This window comes from Scyliorhinus torazame, chromosome 12, assembly GCF_047496885.1.
Source record: "Scyliorhinus torazame isolate Kashiwa2021f chromosome 12, sScyTor2.1, whole genome shotgun sequence".
Taxonomy (NCBI): domain Eukaryota; kingdom Metazoa; phylum Chordata; class Chondrichthyes; order Carcharhiniformes; family Scyliorhinidae; genus Scyliorhinus; species Scyliorhinus torazame.
Genome location: NC_092718.1, coordinates 9307183 through 9327105, shown reverse-complemented (window position 1 = coordinate 9327105; position 19923 = coordinate 9307183). Strand labels below are relative to the sequence as shown.

Below are 19923 nucleotides of genomic sequence, written 5' to 3'. Positions count from 1 at the left end.
ACGCTACCGTTAACCCTGTATTCCGCATTCATATTTGTCCTTCCAAAATGGACAACCTCACACTTTTCAGGGTTAAACTCCATCTGCCACTTCTCAGCCCAGCTCTGCATCCTATCTATGTCTCTTTGCAGCCGACAACAGCCCTCCTTACTATCCACAACTCCACCAATCTTCATATCGTCTGCAAATTTACTGACCCACCCTTCAACTCCCTCATCCAAGTCATTAATGAAAATCACAAACAGCAGAGGACCCAGAACTGATTCCTGCGGTACGCCACTGGTAACTGGGATACAGGCTAAATATTTTCCATCCACCACCACTCTCTGACTTCTATCGGTTAGCCAGTTCGTTATCCAACTGGCCAAATTTCCCACTATCCCATGCCTCCTTACTTTCTGCAGAAGCCTACCATGGGGAACCTTATCAAATGCCTTACTAAAATCCATGTATACTACATCCACTGCTTTACCTTCATCCACATGCTTGGTCACCTCCTCAAAGAATTCAATAAGACTTGTAAGGCAAGACCTACCCCTCACAAATCCGCGCTGACTATCCCTAATCAAGCAGTGTCTTTCCAGATGCTCAGAAATCCTATCCTTCAGTACCCTTTCCATTACTTTGCCTACCACTGAAGTAAGACTAACTGGCCTGTAATTCCCAGGGTTATCCCTAGTCCCTTTTTTGAACAGGGGCACAACATTCGCCACTCTCCAATCCCCTGGCACCACCCCTGTTGACAGTGAGGACGAAAAGATCATTGCCAACGGCTCTGCAATTTCATCTCTTGCTTCCCATAGAATCCTTGGATATATCCCCGTCAGGCCCGGGGGACTTGTCTATCCTCAAGTTTTTCAAAATGCCCAACACATCTTCCTTCCTAACAAGTATTTCCTCGAGCTTACCAATCCGTTTCACACTGGCCTCTCCAACAATATCGCCCCTCTCATTTTTAAATAAAGAAGAAAAGTACTCGTTCAAGACCTCTCTCTTCAGACTCAATATACAATCTCCCGCTACTGTCCTTGATCGGACCTACCCTCGCTCTAGTCATTCTCATGTTTCTCTCATATGTGTAAAAGGCCTTGGGGTTTACCTTGATCCTACCCGCCAAAGATTGTTCATGCCCTCTCTTAGCTCACCTAATCCCTTTCTTCAGTTCCCTCCTGGCTATCTTGTATTCCTCCAATGCCCTGTCTGAACCTTGTTTCCTCAGTCTTACATAAGTCTCCTTTTTCCTCTTAACAAGACATTCAACCTCTCTTGTCAACCATGGTTCCCTCACTCGACCATCTCTTCCCTGCCTGACAGGGACATACATATCAAGGACACGTAGTACCTGTTCCTTGAACAAGTTCCACATTTCACTTGTGCCCTTCCCTGACAGCCTATGTTCCCAACTTATGCACTTCAATTCTTGTCTGACAACATCGTATTTACCCTTCCCCCAATTGTAAACCTTGCCCTGTTGCACGCACCTATCCCTCTCCATTACTAAAGTGAAAGTCACAGAATTGTGGTCACTATCTCCAAAATGCTCCCCCACTAACAAATCTATCACTTGCCCTGGTTCATTACCGAGTACTAAATCCAATATTGCCCCTCCTCTGGTCGGACAATCTATATACTGTGTTAGAAAAGCTTCCTGGACACACTGCACAAACACCACCCCATGCAAGCTATTTGATCTAAAGAGTTTCCACTCAATATTTGGGAAGTTAAAGTCACCCATGACTACTACCCTGTGACTTCTGCATCTTTCCAAAATCTGTTCCTCCACATCTCTGCTACTATTGGGGGGCCTATAGAAAACTCCTAACAAGGTGACTGCTCCTTTCCTATTTCTGACTTCAACCCATACTACCTCAATAGGGTGATACTCCTCGAACTGCCTTTCTGCAGCTGTTATACTATCTCTAATTAACAATGCCACCCCCCCCCCCCCCCACCTCTTTTACCACCCTCCCTAATCTTATTGAAACATCTATAACCAGGGACCTCCAACAACCATTTCTGCCCCTCTTCTATCCAAGTTTCCGTGATGGCCACCACATCGTAGTCCCCAAGTACTGATCCATGCCTTAGGTTCACCCACCTTATTCCTGATGCTTCTTGCGTTGAAGTATACACACTTCAACCCATCTCCGTGCCTGCAAGTACTCTCCTTTGTCAGTGTTCCCTTCCCCACTGCCTCATTACATGCTTTGGCGTCCTGAATATCGGCTACCTTAGTTGCTGGACTACAAATCCGGTTCCCATTCCCCTGCCAAATTAATTTAAACCCTCCCGAACAGTACTAGAAAACCTCCCTCCCAGGATATTGGTGCCCCTCTGGTTCAGATGCAACCCGTCCTGCTTGTACAGGTCCCACCTTCCCCAGAATGCGCTCCAATTATCCAAATACCTGAAGCCCTCCCTCCTACACCATTCCTGCAGCCACGTGTTCAGCTGCACTCTCTCCCTATTCCTAACCTCGCTTTCACGTGGCACCGGCAACAAACCAGAGATGACAACTCTGGCTGTCCTGGCTTTTAACTTCCAGCCTAACTCCCTAAACTTGTTTATTACCTCCACACCCCTTTTCCTACCTATGTCGTTGGTACCAATGTGCACCACGACTTCTGGCTGCTCACCATCCCCCTTAAGGATCCTGAAGACACGATCTGAGACATCCCTGGCCCTGGCACCCGGGAAGCAACATACCTTCCGGGAGTCTCGCTCGCAACCACAGAATCTCCTATCTATTCCCCTAACCATTGAATCTCCTACAACTATTGCTTTTCTATTCTCCCCCCTTCCCTGGCCGCTAGGGCTTTCCCCCAGTAGGTCATCCCCCCCAACAGCATCCAAAACGGTATATTTGTTTTGAAGGGGAATGGCCACGAGGGATCCCTGCACTGTCTGCCTGTTTGTTTTTTTCCCCCCGACTGTTACCCAGCTATTCTTGTCCTGTACCTTGGGTGTGGTTACCTCCCTGTAACTCTTCTCAATCACCCCCTCTGCCTCCCGGATAATCCGAAGTTCATCCAGCTTCAGCTCCAGTTCCCTAACACGGTCTTTGAGGAGCTGAAGTTGGGTGCACTTCCCGCAGGTATAGTCAGCGGGGACACCGGTGGTATCCCTCACCACCCACATCCTACAGGAGGAGCAGGCAACTGGCCTAGCCTCCATCCCCTCTTACCTGACAGAATATAGCTGCCCTGTGGACTAACTAGATCTCCGCCCTCCGACTCTGCTCCCAGTCAGCTACACTTTCTGTAAACTCCTGGCTCTCTTCTCACTCTTTGCGGAAATGTCGGAAACAAAATGAAAGGAGCACCTTACTCCCTCCTCACCTAACTCCCTCGATCACCAAACTCTTACTATAGCACTCAAATGCACCAAATTCAGCACTCAGTGCAAACAAAGTCTGCACTGTAGGGGATCACTTTTATACTGTGATCCAGGATTCCATGCTTGGGGGCCTCACATCTTTCATAAGAACATAAGAACTAGGAACAGGAGTAGGCCATCTGGCCCCTCGAGCCTGCTCCACCATTCAATGAGATCATGGCTGATCTTTGTGGACTTAGCTCCACTCTCCGGCCCGTACACCATTATCCCCGAATCCCTTTATTCTTTAGAAAGGTATCTATCTTTTTCTTAAAAACGTTTAAAGAAGGAGCCTCAACTGCTTCACTGGGCAAGGAATTCCAGAGATTCACAACCCTTTGAGTGAAGAAGTTCCTCCTAAACTCGGTCCTAAATCTACTTCCCCTTATTTTGAGGCTATGCCCCCTAGTTCTGCTTTCCCCGACCAGTGGAAACAACCTGCCCGCATCTATCCTATCTATTCCCTTCATAATTTTATATGTTTCAATAAGATCCCCCCGCATCCTTCTAAACTCCAATGAGTACAGTCCCAGTCTACTCAACCTCTCATCATAATCTAATCCCCTCAACTCTGGGATCAACCTAGTGAATCTCCTCTGCATTCCCTCCAGTGTCAATATGTCCTTTCTCAGGTAAGGAGACCAAAACTGAACACAATACTCCAGATGTGGCCTCACCAACACCCTATACAATTGCAGCATAACCTCCCTAGTCTTGAACTCCATCCCTCTAGCAATGAAAGACAAAACTCGATTAGCCTTCTTAATCACCTGTTGCACCTGCACACCAACTTTTTGCGACTCGTGCACCAGCACACCCAGGTCCCTCTGCACAGCAGCATGTTTTAACATCTTAACCGTTTAAATAATAATCCATTCTGCTGTTATTCCTCCCAAAATGGATAGCCTCACACTTGGCAACATTGAATTCCATCTGCCAGACCCTAGCCCATTCACCTAACCTATCCACTGAAGAAGAATCCTACGCCGGGCTACCAGGAACGCAAAGGCCAGAATACCGGCCTCTTTCACCTCCTGCACTCCCTGCTCCCCTGCAACCCCAAATATTGTGAGCCCCCAGCCTGGTTTGACCCTGGATCCTACCACTGTCGACACCGTCCTCGCTACGCCCTTCCAAAATTCCTCCAGCGCTGGGCATGCCCAGAACATATGGGTGTGGTTTGCTGGGCTCCCTGAGCACCTAGCACACCTGTCCTCACCCCCAAAAAACCGACTCATCCTTGTCCCGGTCATGTGTGCCCTGTGCAGCACCTTAACCTGTATGAGGCGGAGCCTCGCGCACGAAGAGGAAGAGTTCACCCTCCCTAGGGCATCTGCCCATGTCCCCTCCTCGATCTCCTCCTTCCACTTACCTTTGAGCTCCTACACCGAGGCCTCCTCCTCCTCCTCCTGCATCACCTGGTACGTTGCCGAGATCTTCCCCTCTCCAACCCATACCCCCGAGAGCACCCTGTCCTCTGTACCGTGCGTGGCGGCAGCAGCGGGAATTCCATCACTCGCCGCCTGGCAAACGCCCTTACCTGTAGATACCTAAAGGTGCTGCCTGCCTAGCATAACACACCATCCGGTCCTACACTGGCTGAACCCTCCTTGCCCGATGACTAACCGCACTCTGGGATCAGTTGGGCCTTCCTCGAGACTGGTTGCAGTCCTGGCAGCGGCAACTACTGAGCTCTTGGCACTGCTGGAGCAGCTACCCATTCAGTTTTGCCTGTTGTTTCTGAGGGTGGCCCTCCCCAATGAGGGGGCGGAAGACCCACTGGCAGGAAATTTAGGCATTATGGCTGCGGGGCAGGACTCCCACCAGCTTTACTTCTGCCCACCCTGGATTCCTCATCGTGTAATCTGCTGTAGGAGGAGCTTAAATGCGGAGAGATGAGGGGGGTGGTGAAGATGGTGGGGGGAGGGGGAAGCGAAGAAGGGGGAGAGATGGGAAGGCAAAAAGGTATCAACAGCCTGTGACACTTACAGCCACTGAATCTTTCAGCCGGATGTCAAGGTGATCTCCCAGAATGATGTGGAGATGCCGACGTTGGACTGGGGTGAGATCAGTAAGAAGTCTTACAACACCAGGTTAAAGTCCAACAGGTCTGTTTCGATGTCACTAGCACACGAGTGCGGCCTCAACCGGGACCTGGGATTCATGTCGCATTACATTCATCCCCCACCATCTGGCCTGCGAAATCTTACCAACTGTCCTGGCTTGACACAATTCACACCTCTTTAACCTGGGGTTACCCCATCTCTGGATCTGTAAAGATTTAATCACCTGCTAATGCTCGCATTCCAAGCATTGTCTGGCATCTTTGAATCTGTCTATATATATGTTTCTGGAACATACCTCTTCATTCACCTGAGGAAGGAGCAGCGCTCCGAAAGCTAGTGACATTGAAACAAACCTGTTGGACTTTAACCTGGTGTTGTAAGACATCTTACTGATCCCAGAATGATGCGTGACAAGACTGGGTGATGGTCCTGAATATTCCGCATAGAATCAAGACTTCCGTTGGTGGCCATGGAGTGAGTGGTCGCACACAGGTCAGTGACTGTTCGAAGGGGAAGGACCTGTTGGGAGTGTGGGTCGGATAGGTCCATTTCTGTGCTGAATACAGACGCGAGAGTGCTGGCTAGGTTATTGGCGGGGAGGATGGAAGGATGTGTGCCGGGGTGGGCGCTGAGAATCAAACGGGTTTTGTAAAAGGCAGGCAGCTCTCTAGTAACATCAGTAGGCTGTTAAATGTGGTCATTACTCCGTCAGGGGCGCAGGTGCTAGAGGTTATTGTTTCTATGAATGGAGAGAAGGCCTTCAATCGGTGGAGTGGAGGTATTTATTTGAAATCTTGGGTAGGTTTGGGTTTGGCCCGAAGTTCGTGGCTTGGGTGCGTCCGTTGTATGTAGCCCTGGTGGCAAGTGTACGGACAAATGAGATGAGCTCACAAGAGTTTTGGACTGCACAGGGGAACGAGACAGGGGTGTCCCGCTGTTGTTCGTGTTGGCTACTGAACCCTTGGTGATGGTCCTTTGGGGTCAGTGGAGTGGCGGGGGATTGTGTGGGGGAGCAGGGAGCTCCAGGTGTCGTTGTACATGGACGACCTGTTGTTGTCTGACCGCTGCAGAGGATGGGTAGATCATGGGAATATTGGAGAGGTTTGAGGCCTTCTCCGGGTATGAGTTAAATGTTGGGAAGAATGGGGTGTTTCCGGTGAATGTGGCGGGGTGAAGAACCAACCTGGGGATGTTGCCGTTGAAGGCAGCTGGGGAAAGGTTCAGGCATTTGGGGATTCAGGTGACGAGGGAATGGGTTACGATGAACAGGTGGAATTTGACAATGTTGGTGGAGATTAGGAGAGATTTTAAGAAATGGGATACATTACACCTGACACTGGCAGGGAGGGTACATGTGGTAAAGATTAATGTGCTGCCAAGGTTCCTGTTTGTTTCCCAGATTCTCCTGATCTTTCTCCCCAAGGCCTTCTTCCTGAAATTGGAGACAGTGATTTTGGAGTTTATATGGGCAGGGAAGGTGCCGAGGATAAAGAGGGCCCTTACAGAGGCAGAGACAAAAAGTGGGGGTTGGCGTTCCCAAGTCTGCTGTACTATTATTGGGCGGTGAATGTGGAGAAGGTGAGGTGATGGTGGGTGGGGTGGGGAGGGCAGAGTGAGAATCCTGTAGGGGTTCCAGTCTGAGGACCCTGGTGATGGCTCCGCTGTCACAAGCTCCGGGGAAGTATATGGGGAGCACGGCGGTACAGTCGGTGGGCAGTGGGTGGAATCAGCTGCGGAGACACTTTAAGCTGGAGGGGATGTCGGTGTTGACACCGCTGTGCAGTAACCACAGGTTTAAACCGGACGAGATGGATGGGGTGTACGGGAAGTGGAGGGAGGTGGGGCTGGTGAGCGCGAGGGACTTGTACTTGGGAGGGAAGTTTGCGGGTCTGGATGAGTTGCGGGAGAGGTTTGTGTTGCCGGGGGGGGGGGGGGGGGGGGGGGATGAGTGCAAGAACCGTGGGCGGGGGCCGGGAAATCACGGGCACATCTATGTTCTGGGGTTATGAGAAGCTGGAGAGATACTGGGAAGCGGTGTTTGGGATGTTACCTAAGTTGTGGGGGTGGCGGTCAGGCCGGACCCAATGGTGGTGATTTTTGGGGTATCGGAAGTGCCGGGGCTGCTGGAGGGGAAGGGGGCCGATTTTGTGGCCTTCGCCTCTCTAATTGCCTGGCAAAGGACCTTGCTAAATTGGAGGTTAGATACGCCGTCGGGGTTGGCAGCCTGGCTGCGGGAACCTGTATGATTGTCTACGGTGGGAAAAGATTAAATTTGAGTTGAGGGGGTCAGCGGAGAGCTTCGAGACCTGGCGGGGATTGTTCATGACAATGTTTGAGGAACTGTTCGTCCCGGGGGGAGGGGGGGGTGGAAGAGGGGTTGTACAAACTGTGGACTGTGAGTTTGTGGAGTATTTTTGTATATGTTGCTGTGTTTCATACGTGTTTGGAATAAAACATATTTATTCCACTTAAAAAGACTTAAAAAGTGATAGAATCATACAGCACAGAAAAGGCCCTTCGGCCCATCGCGTCAGCATCGGTCAAAAACAACCACCTAACCATTCTAAACCCATTTCCCAGCATTTGGCCCATAGCTTTGTATGGGCAGCATGGTAGCACAAGTGGACCCAGTGGGGAATCAAACCGGAAATGTGAAGCCACAGGGCTATCACAGTGGTTGTTTTTGACCGACGCAGACTCGATGGGCCGAATAGCCTCCTTCTGCACGGTATGTTCTATCACATGTGCACATCTAAATATGTGTTAAATGCAATGAGGGTCTCTGCCTCCACCAGCATGAGGAGGGTCAATCACCTGGGGAAATAAATACAACTAAAACCCCAGAAAAAAAAAATCCAATCAGGTTCTGTAGCAGAAATAACATTTCGAAATATGGAAATCTGGCTTCAAGATTAAAATTTAATTTGTATATAATTTATGTATATTTAATCAGAAATACAGGTATTTAAAAAAAAAACAGGTGAGCAGCAAACTTATTAAAGCTAATTGCTAAATTTAACTAATGTATAATTACAGTCTGCAGGAAAAGGTCTGTTAAATAAACAACTTTATTGGGACCAGTTAGTTAGTGAATACACAAGGAAATTACTGTACAAGAATTCCAGCCTGACCCCACAAAACCGGATATTCTTCAGACACACCATAGCTTAGAAGTTTATTTCCCTGCCCAAATTCAAATGCTGTGCCTCCACAAATACGTTTGTGTCAATGCAAAGCAGCTGATCAACGCAGGTGGCAGTATAACCTGGGAGATTACTGAGCGAAACAATTGGCACGGCTTCTGCCGGTAGCTGTCAATACACCGGTCCCGGAGGGTACTGCATCAATGTAGCTCGAGGCTCTTCAGTCAGAGGACGCACTTCGGATTCAGCTGCAAAGAGCAGTTTCAATCTGCAGCATCCACTCACCTACCGAGTTCTTGGAACTCAAATTCAGAAAAGTGCTTTGGATTTAACTTCCTTCTTAAACACAGCCCAAGGAACATCCAGCCGTCTCCGTCACGGATACGTCGCGAGGACTGCGCCCGTGGCGAAAGTCTGAGTGAAGGTTAGCTGAATGAGTACGATGGCTTGAGGAAAGGCCGGTGACCGGTGTTGCTGCGAGGGACCGGCAGTGGCATTACCCCTGGTCGCCTGCTGCCCGCTGCTGGTCTGGGGCTAGAATGTTTTGTAGTTGTCGCAGATTTTGTATTAGAACTGCATTTATTTAAAAAAAACAATTATTAGATCGACCAGATTGTATTACACCTATATAATCGTTAACCATTTACAAAGGATGTTATCCCTGAATGGAGTAACATACACCACTGTCCAGTCACATTAAACTGCTGGGAGTGTCTGCGAATTCAGATTGATGTAAAGGATCTGAAGGCATTGTTCCAAGAGGAGCCTCAAACTGTCCTCTGTCTGCGGGAGAACATTCAATCCTTGAACAACATCACAAAATGTAAATTAACTGGCCCTTCATATCCATTGCTGGTTGTGGGTTTGAATGTGTTCACCTACTTAATGGTACGTGAGCGGATTAGGAGGCCATTCAGCCCCACAAGCCTCTGTATCACCATTCAATCAGGTAGTGATTAAGACCACAAGACATAGGAGCAGAATTAGGCCACTTGGCCCATCGAGTCTGCTCCGCCATTCAATCATGGCTGATATTTTCTCATCCCCATAACCCCTGATGCCCTTATTAATCAAGAACTTATCTCTGTCTTAAAGACACTCAGTGATTTGGCCTCCACAGCCTTCTGCGGCAAAGAGTTCCACAGATTCACCACCCTCTGGCTGAAGAAATTCCTCCTCATCTCTGTTTTAAAGGATCGTCCCTTTAGTCTGAGATTGTGTCCTCTGGTTCTAGTTTTTCCTACAAGTGGAAATATCCTCTCCACGTCCACTCTATCCAGGCCTCGCAGTATCCTGTAAGTTTCAATAAGATCCCCCCTCATCCTTCTAAACTCCAACGAATATAGACCCAGAGTCCTCAACCATTCCTCATACGACAAGCTCTTCATTCCAGGGATCATTCTTGTGAACCTCCTCTGGACCCTTTCCAAGGCCAGCACATCCTTCCTTAGATACGGGGCCCTAACTAATATGTCTCCGAACTCCCATCGACCCACCCTTACTTAATACACTTGCCTAATAAAAATGTATTCAATTCTTAAAATTTCCAAATAATCTCAGCCTCAAACAACTTTTTGTCAATTCTTTCATTGCTGGCAAAGCCCATCCCTAATTACCCTGAGGGGCAATTAAGAATCACGTGTAGGGCCAGAGCGGGTAAGGACGGCAGATCTCCTTCGCTGAAGGATGCGAGTGAACCAGATTGGTTTTTAAAACGATCGCTGGTAGTATCATGGTCGCCATCATGGACGACAAGCTTTATATATTCCAGGTTTATTCGCTATTTGAAGTTAATCAGCTGCCTGTGGGATTTGAGTCCATGTTGTCAGAGCATTAGCCAGGGTCTCTGGATTACTGGGCCAGAGAGCGATGTTACCGCAAGCCCAGCATCTCCCCGCCATTCTGGGGGCAGCCGGGGGGGGGGGTCCCAGCTTTCTCTCCCCTCTGCATGAGGAGTTGCGTCCTGATATTGATCTTTGTACGGTTATTCTGCACACCCCCAGCAGAGGAATCCGTTTCTCTCGGTATATCCTGTCCAGTCACCTTAAACACTCCAATTAGATTAACCTTCGAGTTTCCATGCTGAACAGACGACAAGCCTACCTTCATAATTTAATCCTCGGGTACCATTCTGGTGAATCGGCACTACACTCTCCCCAAGGCCAATATATTTTCCTGAGATGCCGCGCCCAGCACCATGGGCTTGCAATAAGGTGCAGTAGGACTGTGCTGTGGGAAACACTTTGCTAAATCTGCTCCAACTTCAGAACGTTGTGAAATGGCCCCCTCCAGTGGCTAATTGGTAAAGTACAGATACCGGCGCGCAATAGGTCTCAGCTTGGAGCAGTGGAGATGCTACACAGTTAGCCTCAGGGAAGAAAAATGTGATTGCGATCCCAAAATTTGTTTGTAAAATGTGTCACTTTGGGTGAAGGGTACACAATCACCAGTGCAGGGATAAGTTTGGAGAGAGTTAGGGCGAAGGGGAACTGAAAGAAATAAAGATTTTTGCAATACCCAATACATAGAATTTACAGTGCAGAAGGAGGCCATTTGGCCCATCGAGTCTGCACCGGCCCTTGGAAAGAGCACCCTACCCAAGCCCACACATCGCTATTCCCGTAACCCCACCTAACGTTTTTAGGTTACCTCAACCTGTCCCATTTTTGGAATCTACAGTGCATATTATGACTGGCATGTGTGCGACAACAGTCAACATACGTCAAAAGAGACCACAGTATGTTAAACGTTGAGGTGATCAGGCACTCACTCTCCGCTATTTAGCAATGAAGGCAGATTGCAGAGATGATCTGGGGGAGTCACGTACCTTTTTGAAGATTGCTGGTTGGTGTGTCCAGTTTTCCGTTTCTTTGTCCTTCTGTGATACGATCCTTTTTTCCGTTTCCTGTTGCTGGTGTATTTGTTTCTATTGAAGTACATCGAGGTCTCCTCACACTGATCTTCCTCATCCTGGGATTTTCCGCAGTCTATCCAACTGCTGGAAGCAGTTTGATCCACTTCCTCCTCTGTTACTGTAACGGTGACATTGTGGTTATTCCCTTTTCACACTTCACAAGTTGTCAACTTCACCAACTTCAATCTTGGAAAGAAACTTACTATTGGGGCAGGAGCCGGACCTCCCGCCTTCACTGCACCAACTCACACTCACCCCGCGCTCACTGCACCAACTCACACTCACCCTGCGCTCACTGCACCAACTCACACTCACCCTGCGCTCACTGCACCAACTCACACTCACCCTGAGCTCACTGCACCAACTCACACTCACCCTGTGCTCACTCCACCAACTCACACTCACCCTGCGCTCACTGCACCAACTCACACTCACCCTGCGCTCACTGCACCAACTCACACACACCCTGTGCTCACTGCACCAACTCACTCTCACCCTGTGCTCACTGCACCAACTCACACTCGCCCTGTGCTCACTGAACCAACTTACACTCACCCTGTGCTCACTGCACCAACTCACACTGTGCTCACTGCACCAACTCACACTCATCCTGTGCTCACTGCACCAACTCACACTCGCCCTGTGCTCCCGGTCACCCTGAGCTCACTGCACCAACTCACACTCGCCCTGTGCTCCCGGTCACCCTGAGCTCACTGCACCAACTCACTCTCACCCTGTGCTCACTGCACCAACTCACACTCACCCTGTGCTCACTGCACCAACTCACACTCACCCTGTGCTCACTGCACCAACTCACACTCACCCTGTGCTCACTGCATCAACTCCTGTTCACCATGTGCTCACTGCACCAACTCACTCACCCTGTGCTCACTGCAGCAACTCACACTCACCCTGTGCTCACTGCACCAACTCACACTCACTGTGCTCACTGCACCAACTCATACTCACAATGAGCGCACAGCACCAACTCACACTCACCCTGTCCAACCTGCACCAATTCACACTCACCCTGTGCTCACTGAACCAACTCACTCACTGTGCTCACTAAATCAACTCACACTCACTCCGTTCTCACTGCACCAACACCCCATTCATCCTGTGCTCACTGCACCAACTCACACACACCTTGTGCACACTGCTCCAATCCCCATCTCCATTGCTCACTGCACAAACTCACACTCAGTGCTCACTGCACCAACTCACACTCACCCTGAGCTCACTGCACCAACTCACACTCACCCTGAGCTCACTGCACCAACTCACACTCACCCTGTGCTCACTCCACCAACTCACACTCACCCTGCGCTCACTGCACCAACTCACACTCACCCTGCGCTCACTGCACCAACTCACGCTCACTGCACCAACTCACACACACCCTGTGCTCACTGCACCAACTCACTCTCACCCTGTGCTCACTGCACCAACTCACACTCGCCCTGTGCTCACTGAACCAACTTACACTCACCCTGTGCTCACTGCACCAACTCACACTGTGCTCACTGCACCAACTCACACTCATCCTGTGCTCACTGCACCAACTCACACTCGCCCTGTGCTCCCGGTCACCCTGAGCTCACTGCACCAACTCACTCTCACCCTGTGCTCACTGCACCAACTCACACTCACCCTGTGCTCACTGCACCAACTCACACTCACCCTGTGCTCACTGCACCAACTCACACTCACCCTGTGCTCACTGCACCAACTCACACTCACCCTGTGCTCACTGCACCAACTCCTGTTCACCATGTGCTCACTGCACCAACTCACTCACCAGGCTCACTGCTCCAACACACTCACCCTGTGCTCACTGCACCAACTCACACTCACCCTGTGCTCACTGCACCAACTCACACTCAGTGCTCACTGCACCAACTCACACTCACAATGAGCGCACAGCACCAACTCACACTCGCCCTGTCCAACCTGCACCAATTCACACTCACCCTGTGCTCACTGAACCAACTCACTCACTGTGCTCACTAAATCAACTCACACTCACTCCGTTCTCACTGCACCAACACCCCATTCATCCTGTGCTCACTGCACCAACTCACACACACCTTGTGCACACTGCTCCAATCCCCATCTCCATTGCTCACTGCACAAACTCACACTCAGTGCTCACTGCACCAACTCACACTCACCCCGTGCTCACTGCACCAACTCACACTCACCCCGTGCTCACTGCACCAACTCACACTTGCCCTGTGCTCCCGGTCACCCTGAGCTCACTGCACCAACTCACTCTCACCCTGTGCTCACTGCACCAACTCACACTCACCCTGTGCTCACTGCACCAACTCACACTCACCCTGTGCTCACTGCACCAACTCACACTCACCCTGTGCTCACTGCACCAACTCACACTCACCCTGTGCTCACTGCACCAACTCCTGTTCACCATGTGCTCACTGCACCAACTCACTCACCAAGCTCACTGCTCCAACACACTCACCCTGTGCTCACTGCACCAACTCACACTCACCCTGTGCTCACTGCACCAACTCACACTCACTGTGCTCACTGCACCAACTCACACTCACAATGAGCGCACAGCACCAACTCACACTCGCCCTGTCCAACCTGCACCAATTCACACTCACCCTGTGCTCACTGAACCAACTCACTCACTGTGCTCACTAAATCAACTCACACTCACTCCGTTCTCACTGCACCAACACCCCATTCATCCCGTGCTCACTGCACCAACTCACACACACCTTGTGCACACTGCTCCAATCCCCATCTCCATTGCTCACTGCACCAACTCACACTCACACTGTGCTCACTGCACCAACTCACACTCACCCCGTGCTCACTGCACCAACTCACACTCGCCCTGTGCTCCCGGTCACCCTGAGCTCACTGCACCAACTCACACTCGCCCTGTGCTCCCGGTCACCCTGAGCTCACTGCACCAACTCACTCTCACCCTGTGCTCACTGCACCAACTCACACTCACCCTGTGCTCACTGCAACAACTCACACTCACCCTGTGCTCACTGCACCAACTCCTGTTCACCATGTGCTCACTGCACCAACTCACACTCACCAAGCTCACTGCTCCAACACACTCACCCTGTGCTCACTGCACCAACTCACACTCACCCTGTGCTCACTGCACCAACTCCTGTTCACCCTCTGCTCACTGCACCAACTCACACACACACTGTGCTCACTGCACCAACTCACACTCACACTGTGCTCACTGCGCCAACTCACACTCACCCTGTGCTCTGCGCCAACTCTCACTCACCCTATGCTCACTGCACCAACTCACTCAGCCCGTGCTCACTGCATCAACTCACACTTGCCCTGTGCTCACTGCACCAACTCGCACTCACCCTGTGCGCACTCCACCAACTCACACTCATCGTGTGCTCACTGCACCAACTCACACTATGCTCACTGCACCAACTCACACTCGCCCTGTGCTCCCGGTCACCCTGAGCTCACTGCACCAACTCACACTCACCCTGTGCTCACTGCACCAACTCACACTCACCGTGCTCACTGCACCAACTCACACTCATCCTGTGCTCACTGCGCCAACTCACTCACCCTGTGCACCAACTCACACTGTGCTCACTGCACCAACTCACACTCATCGTGTGCTCACTGCACCAACTCACACTCACACGGGGCTCACTGCGCCAACTCACACTCACCCTGTGCTCTGCGCCAACTCTCACTCACCCTATGCTCACTGCACCAACTCACACTCAGCCCGTGCTCACTGCATCAACTCACACTTGCCCTGTGCTCACTGCACCAACTCGCACTCACCCTGTGCTCACTCCACCAACTCACACTCGCCCTGTGCTCACTGAACCAACTTACACTCACCCTGTGCTCACTGCACCAACTCACACTCATCCTGTGCTCACTGCGCCAACTCACTCACCCTGTGCACCAACTCACACTGTGCTCACTGCACCAACTCACACTCATCGTGTGCTCACTGCACCAACTCACACTCACCCTATGCTCACTGCACCAACTCACACTCGCCCTGTGCTCCCGGTCACCCTGAGCTCACTGCACCAACTCTCACTCACCCTGTGCTCACTGCACCAACTCACACTCACCGTGCTCACTGCACCAACTCACTCACCCTGTGCTCACTGCACCAACTCACACTCACCCTGTGCTCACTGCACCAACTCACACTCACCCCGTGCTCACTGCACCAACTCACACTCACGCTGTGCTCACTGCACCAACACACACTCACCCTGTGCTCACTGCACCAACTCACACTCACCCTGTGCTCACTGCACCAACTCACACTCACCCTGTGCTCACTGCACCAACTCACACTCACCCTGTGCTCACTGCACCAACTCCTGTTCACCCTGTGCTCACTGCACCAACTCACACTCACCCTGTGCTCACTGCACCAACTCACACTCACCATGTGCTCACTGCACCAACTCACACTGTTCTCACTGCGCCAACTCACACTCACCCTGTGCTCACTGCGCCAACTCTCACTCACCCTGTGCTCACTGCACCAACTCACACTCACCATGCTCACTGCACCAACTCACTCACCCCGTGTTCACTGCACCAACTCGCACTCACTCTGTGCTCACTGCACCAACTCCTGTTCACTGCACCAACTCATACTCACCCTGTGCTCACTGCACCAACTCACTCACCCTGCGCTCACTGCACCAACTCCTATTCACCCTGTGCTCACTGCACCAACTCACACTCACCCTGTGCTCACTGCACCAACTCACACTCACACTGTGCTCACTGCACCAACTCACTCACCCTGTGCTCACTGCACCAACTCACACTTGGATATATCCCGTCAGGCCCGGGGACTTGTCTATCCTCAAGTTTTTCAAAATGTGCAACACATCTTCCTTCCTAACAAGTATTTCCTCGAGCTTACCAGTCTGTTTCACACTGTCCTCGCCAACAATATGGCCCCTCTCATTTGTAAATACAGAAGAAAAGTACTCGTTCAAGACCTCTCCTATCTCTTCAGACTCAATACACAATCTCCCCCTACTGTCCTTGATCGGACCTACCCTCGCGCTAGTCATTCTCATATTTCTCACATATGTGTAAAAGGCCTTGGGGTTTTCCTTGATCCTACCCGCCAAAGATTGTTCATGCCCTCTCTTAGCTCTCCTAATCCCTTTCTTCAGCTCCCTCCTGGCTATCTTGTATCCCTCCAACGCCCTGTCTGAACCTTGTTTCCTCAGCCTTATGTAAGTCTCCTTTTTCCTTCTAACAAGACATTCAACCTCTCATCAACCATGGTTCCCTCACTCGACCATCTCTTCCCTGCCTGACAGGGACATACATATCAAGGACACGTAGTACCTGTTCCTTGAACAAGTTCCACATTTCACTTGTGTCCTTCCCTGACAGCCAATGTTCCCAACTTATGCACTTCAATTCTTGTCTGACAACATCGTATTTACCCTTCCCCCAATTGTAAACCTTGCCCTGTTGCACGCACCTATCCCTCTCCATTACTAAAGCGAAAGTCACAGAATTGTGGTCACTATCTCCAAAATGCTCCCCCACTAACAAATCTATCACTTGCCCCGGTTCATTACCGAGTACTAAATCCAATATTGCCCCTCCTCTGATCGGACAATCTACATACTGTGTTAGAAAAGCTTCCTGGACACACTGCACAAACACCACCCCATCCAAACTATTTGATCTAAAGAGTTTCCACTCAATGTTTGGGAAGTTAAAGTCACCCATGACTACTACCCTGTGACTTCTGCACCTTTCCAAAATTTGTTTCCCAATCTGTTCCTCCACATCTCTGCTACTATTGGGGGGCCTATAGAAAACTCCTAACAAGGTGACTGCTCCTTTCCTATTTCTGACTTCAGCCCATACTACCTCAGTAGGCTGCTACTCCTCGAACTGCCTTTCTGCAGCTGTTATACTATCTCTAATTAACAATGCCACCCCCCACCTCTTTTACCACCCTCCCTAATCTTATTGAAACATCTATAACCAGGGACCTCCAGCAACCATTTCTGCCCCTCTTCTATCCAAGTTTCCGTGATGGCCACCACACCGTAGTCCCAAGTACCGATCCATGCCTTAAGTTCACCCACCTTATTCCTGATGCTTCTTGCGTTGAAGTATACACACTTCAACCCATCTCCGTGCTTGCAAGTACTCTCCTTTGTCAGTGTTCCCTTCCCCACTGCCTCATTACACGCTTTGGCGTCCTGAATATCGGCTACCTTAGTTGCTGGACTACAAATCCGGTTCCCATTCCCCTGCCAAATTAGTTTAAACCCTCCCGAAGAATACTAGAAAACCTCCCTCCCAGGATATTGGTGCCCCTCTGGTTCAGATGCAACCCGTCCTGCTTGTACAGGTCCTACCTTCCCCAGAATGTGCTCCAATTATCCAAATACCTGAAGCCCTCCCTCCTACACCATTCCTGCAGCCACGTGTTCAGCTGCACTCTCTCCCTATTCCTAGCCTCGCTATCACGTGGCACCGGCAACAAACCAGAGATGACAACTCTGTCTGTCCTGGCTTTTAACTTCCAGCCTAACTCCCTAAACTTGTTTATTCCCTCCACACCCCTTTTCCTACCTATGTCGTTGGTACCAACGTGCACCACGACTTCTGGCAGCTCCCCCTCCCCCTTAAGGATCCTGAAGACACGATCTGAGACATCCCTGGCCCTGGCACCCGGGAGGCAACATACCTTCCGGGAGCCTCGCTCGCGACCACAGAATCTCCTATCTATTCCCCTAACCATTGAATCTCCTACTACTATTGCTTTTCTATTCTCCCCCCTTCCCTTCTGAGCCCCAGAGCCAGGCTCAGTGCCAGAGACCTGGCCGCTAGGGCCTTCTCCCAGTAGGTCATCCCCCCCCAACAGCATCCAACACGGTTTACTTGTTTTGAAGGGGAACGGCCACGAGGGATCCCTGCACTGTCTGCTGTTTTTTTTGTTCTTCCCCCTGACTGTAACCCAGCTATTCTTGTCCTGTACCTTGGGTGTGGTTACCTCCCTGTAACTCTTCTCAATCACCCCCTCTGCCTCCCGGATGATCAGAAGTTCATCCAGCTTCAGCTCCAGTTCCCTGACACGGTCTTTGAGGAGCTGGAGTTAGGTGTACTTCCCGCAGGTATAGTCAGCGGGGACACCGGTGGTATCCCTCACCACCCACATCCTACAGGAGGAGCATGCAACTGGCCTCGCCTCCATCCCCTCTTACCTTACAGAATATAGCTGCCCTGTGGACCAACTGGATCTCCGCCCTCCGACTCTGCTCCCAGTCAGCTGCACTCTCTGTAAACTCCTGGCTCTCTTCTCACTCTTTGCGGAAATGTAGGAAACAAAATGAAAGGAGCATCTTACTCCCTCCTCACCTAACTCCCTCAGTCACCAAACTCTCACTATAGCACTCAAATGCACCAAATTCAGCACTCCCTCAGTCACCAAACTCTCTCTATAGCACTCGAATGCACCAAATTCAGCACTCCCTCAGTCACCAAACTCTCACTATAGCACTCAAATGCACCAAATTCAGCACTCAGTGCAAACAAAGTCTGCACTGTAGGGGATCACTTTTATACTGTGAATCTAGTCTCTGAAACCTGGCCTAATCTAATTAACAAGCTCCAGCTGCAAGTGCCTACAAGTAGAAGCTTTGTTTAAAGCTGACTGAAAATTCACCTTCTTCTAAACCAAACAGCAACTTTTAAGTTAATTAACTAAATAAAAGAAAGACTAGACTTTAGATTAAAATGTAGCCTTATACTCCCTCAGTCACCAAACTCTCACTATGGCACTCAAATGCACCAAATTCAGCACTCAGTGCAAAAACAAAGAGTCCATTGTGTGGGGGACTGGGCTGTGTTCACGACTCTGAGGTTTGAGGAGCCTTGTGGCATTATACTTTGCGTAAGTCACTGCCCCACAAGTGGAAATTATTCTCTACATATACTCTATTCAATCCTTCCGAATATTAAAGACTTCTCATAATAATAACAATCTTTATTGTCACAAGAAGGCTTACATTAACACTGCAAAGAAGTTACTGTGAAAATCCCCTCGTCGCCACATACCGGCGCCTGTTCGGGTACACTGAGGGAGAATTCAGAATGTTCAAATTACCTAACAGCACGTCTTTCAGGATTAGTGGGAGGAAAGTGGAGCACCCGGAGGAAACCCACGCAGACACAAGGAGAACGTGCAGACTCCGCACAGACAGCGAGCCAAGCTGGGAATCGAACTTGGGATCCTGGTGCTGCGAAGCAACAGTGCTAACCACTGTGCTGCCGTACCGCCCAGATCAAGTTATCCTGAGAAAAGAGCTCCAAACTGTTCACCCATTCCTTTCTTAAAATAAATTTCGAGTATCCAATTCATTTTTTCCAAGTAAGGGGC

At 50.3% G+C, this 19923-nt stretch overlaps 1 protein-coding gene across 2 annotated transcripts in view; it reads right to left on the bottom strand.

The window, feature by feature from the left end:
- Nucleotides 1-8491: 8491 nt before the first annotated feature.
- Nucleotides 8492-19923, bottom strand: part of LOC140387381 (recQ-like DNA helicase BLM) — a 62876-nt gene continuing 51444 nt past the window's right edge. Inside the window, exons 21-22 of one of the 2 annotated variants that reach the window (XM_072470388.1) lie at nt 11412-11616; nt 8492-9157 (exon numbers count right to left, since the gene is read on the bottom strand). In XM_072470388.1, the coding sequence (XP_072326489.1) occupies nt 9010-9157; nt 11412-11616 (353 nt within the window). In that variant the 3' untranslated portion in view covers nt 8492-9009. Of the gene's footprint in view, nt 9158-11411; nt 11617-19923 lie in introns of those variants that run through there. The other variant, XM_072470389.1, reaches the window with a different exon arrangement.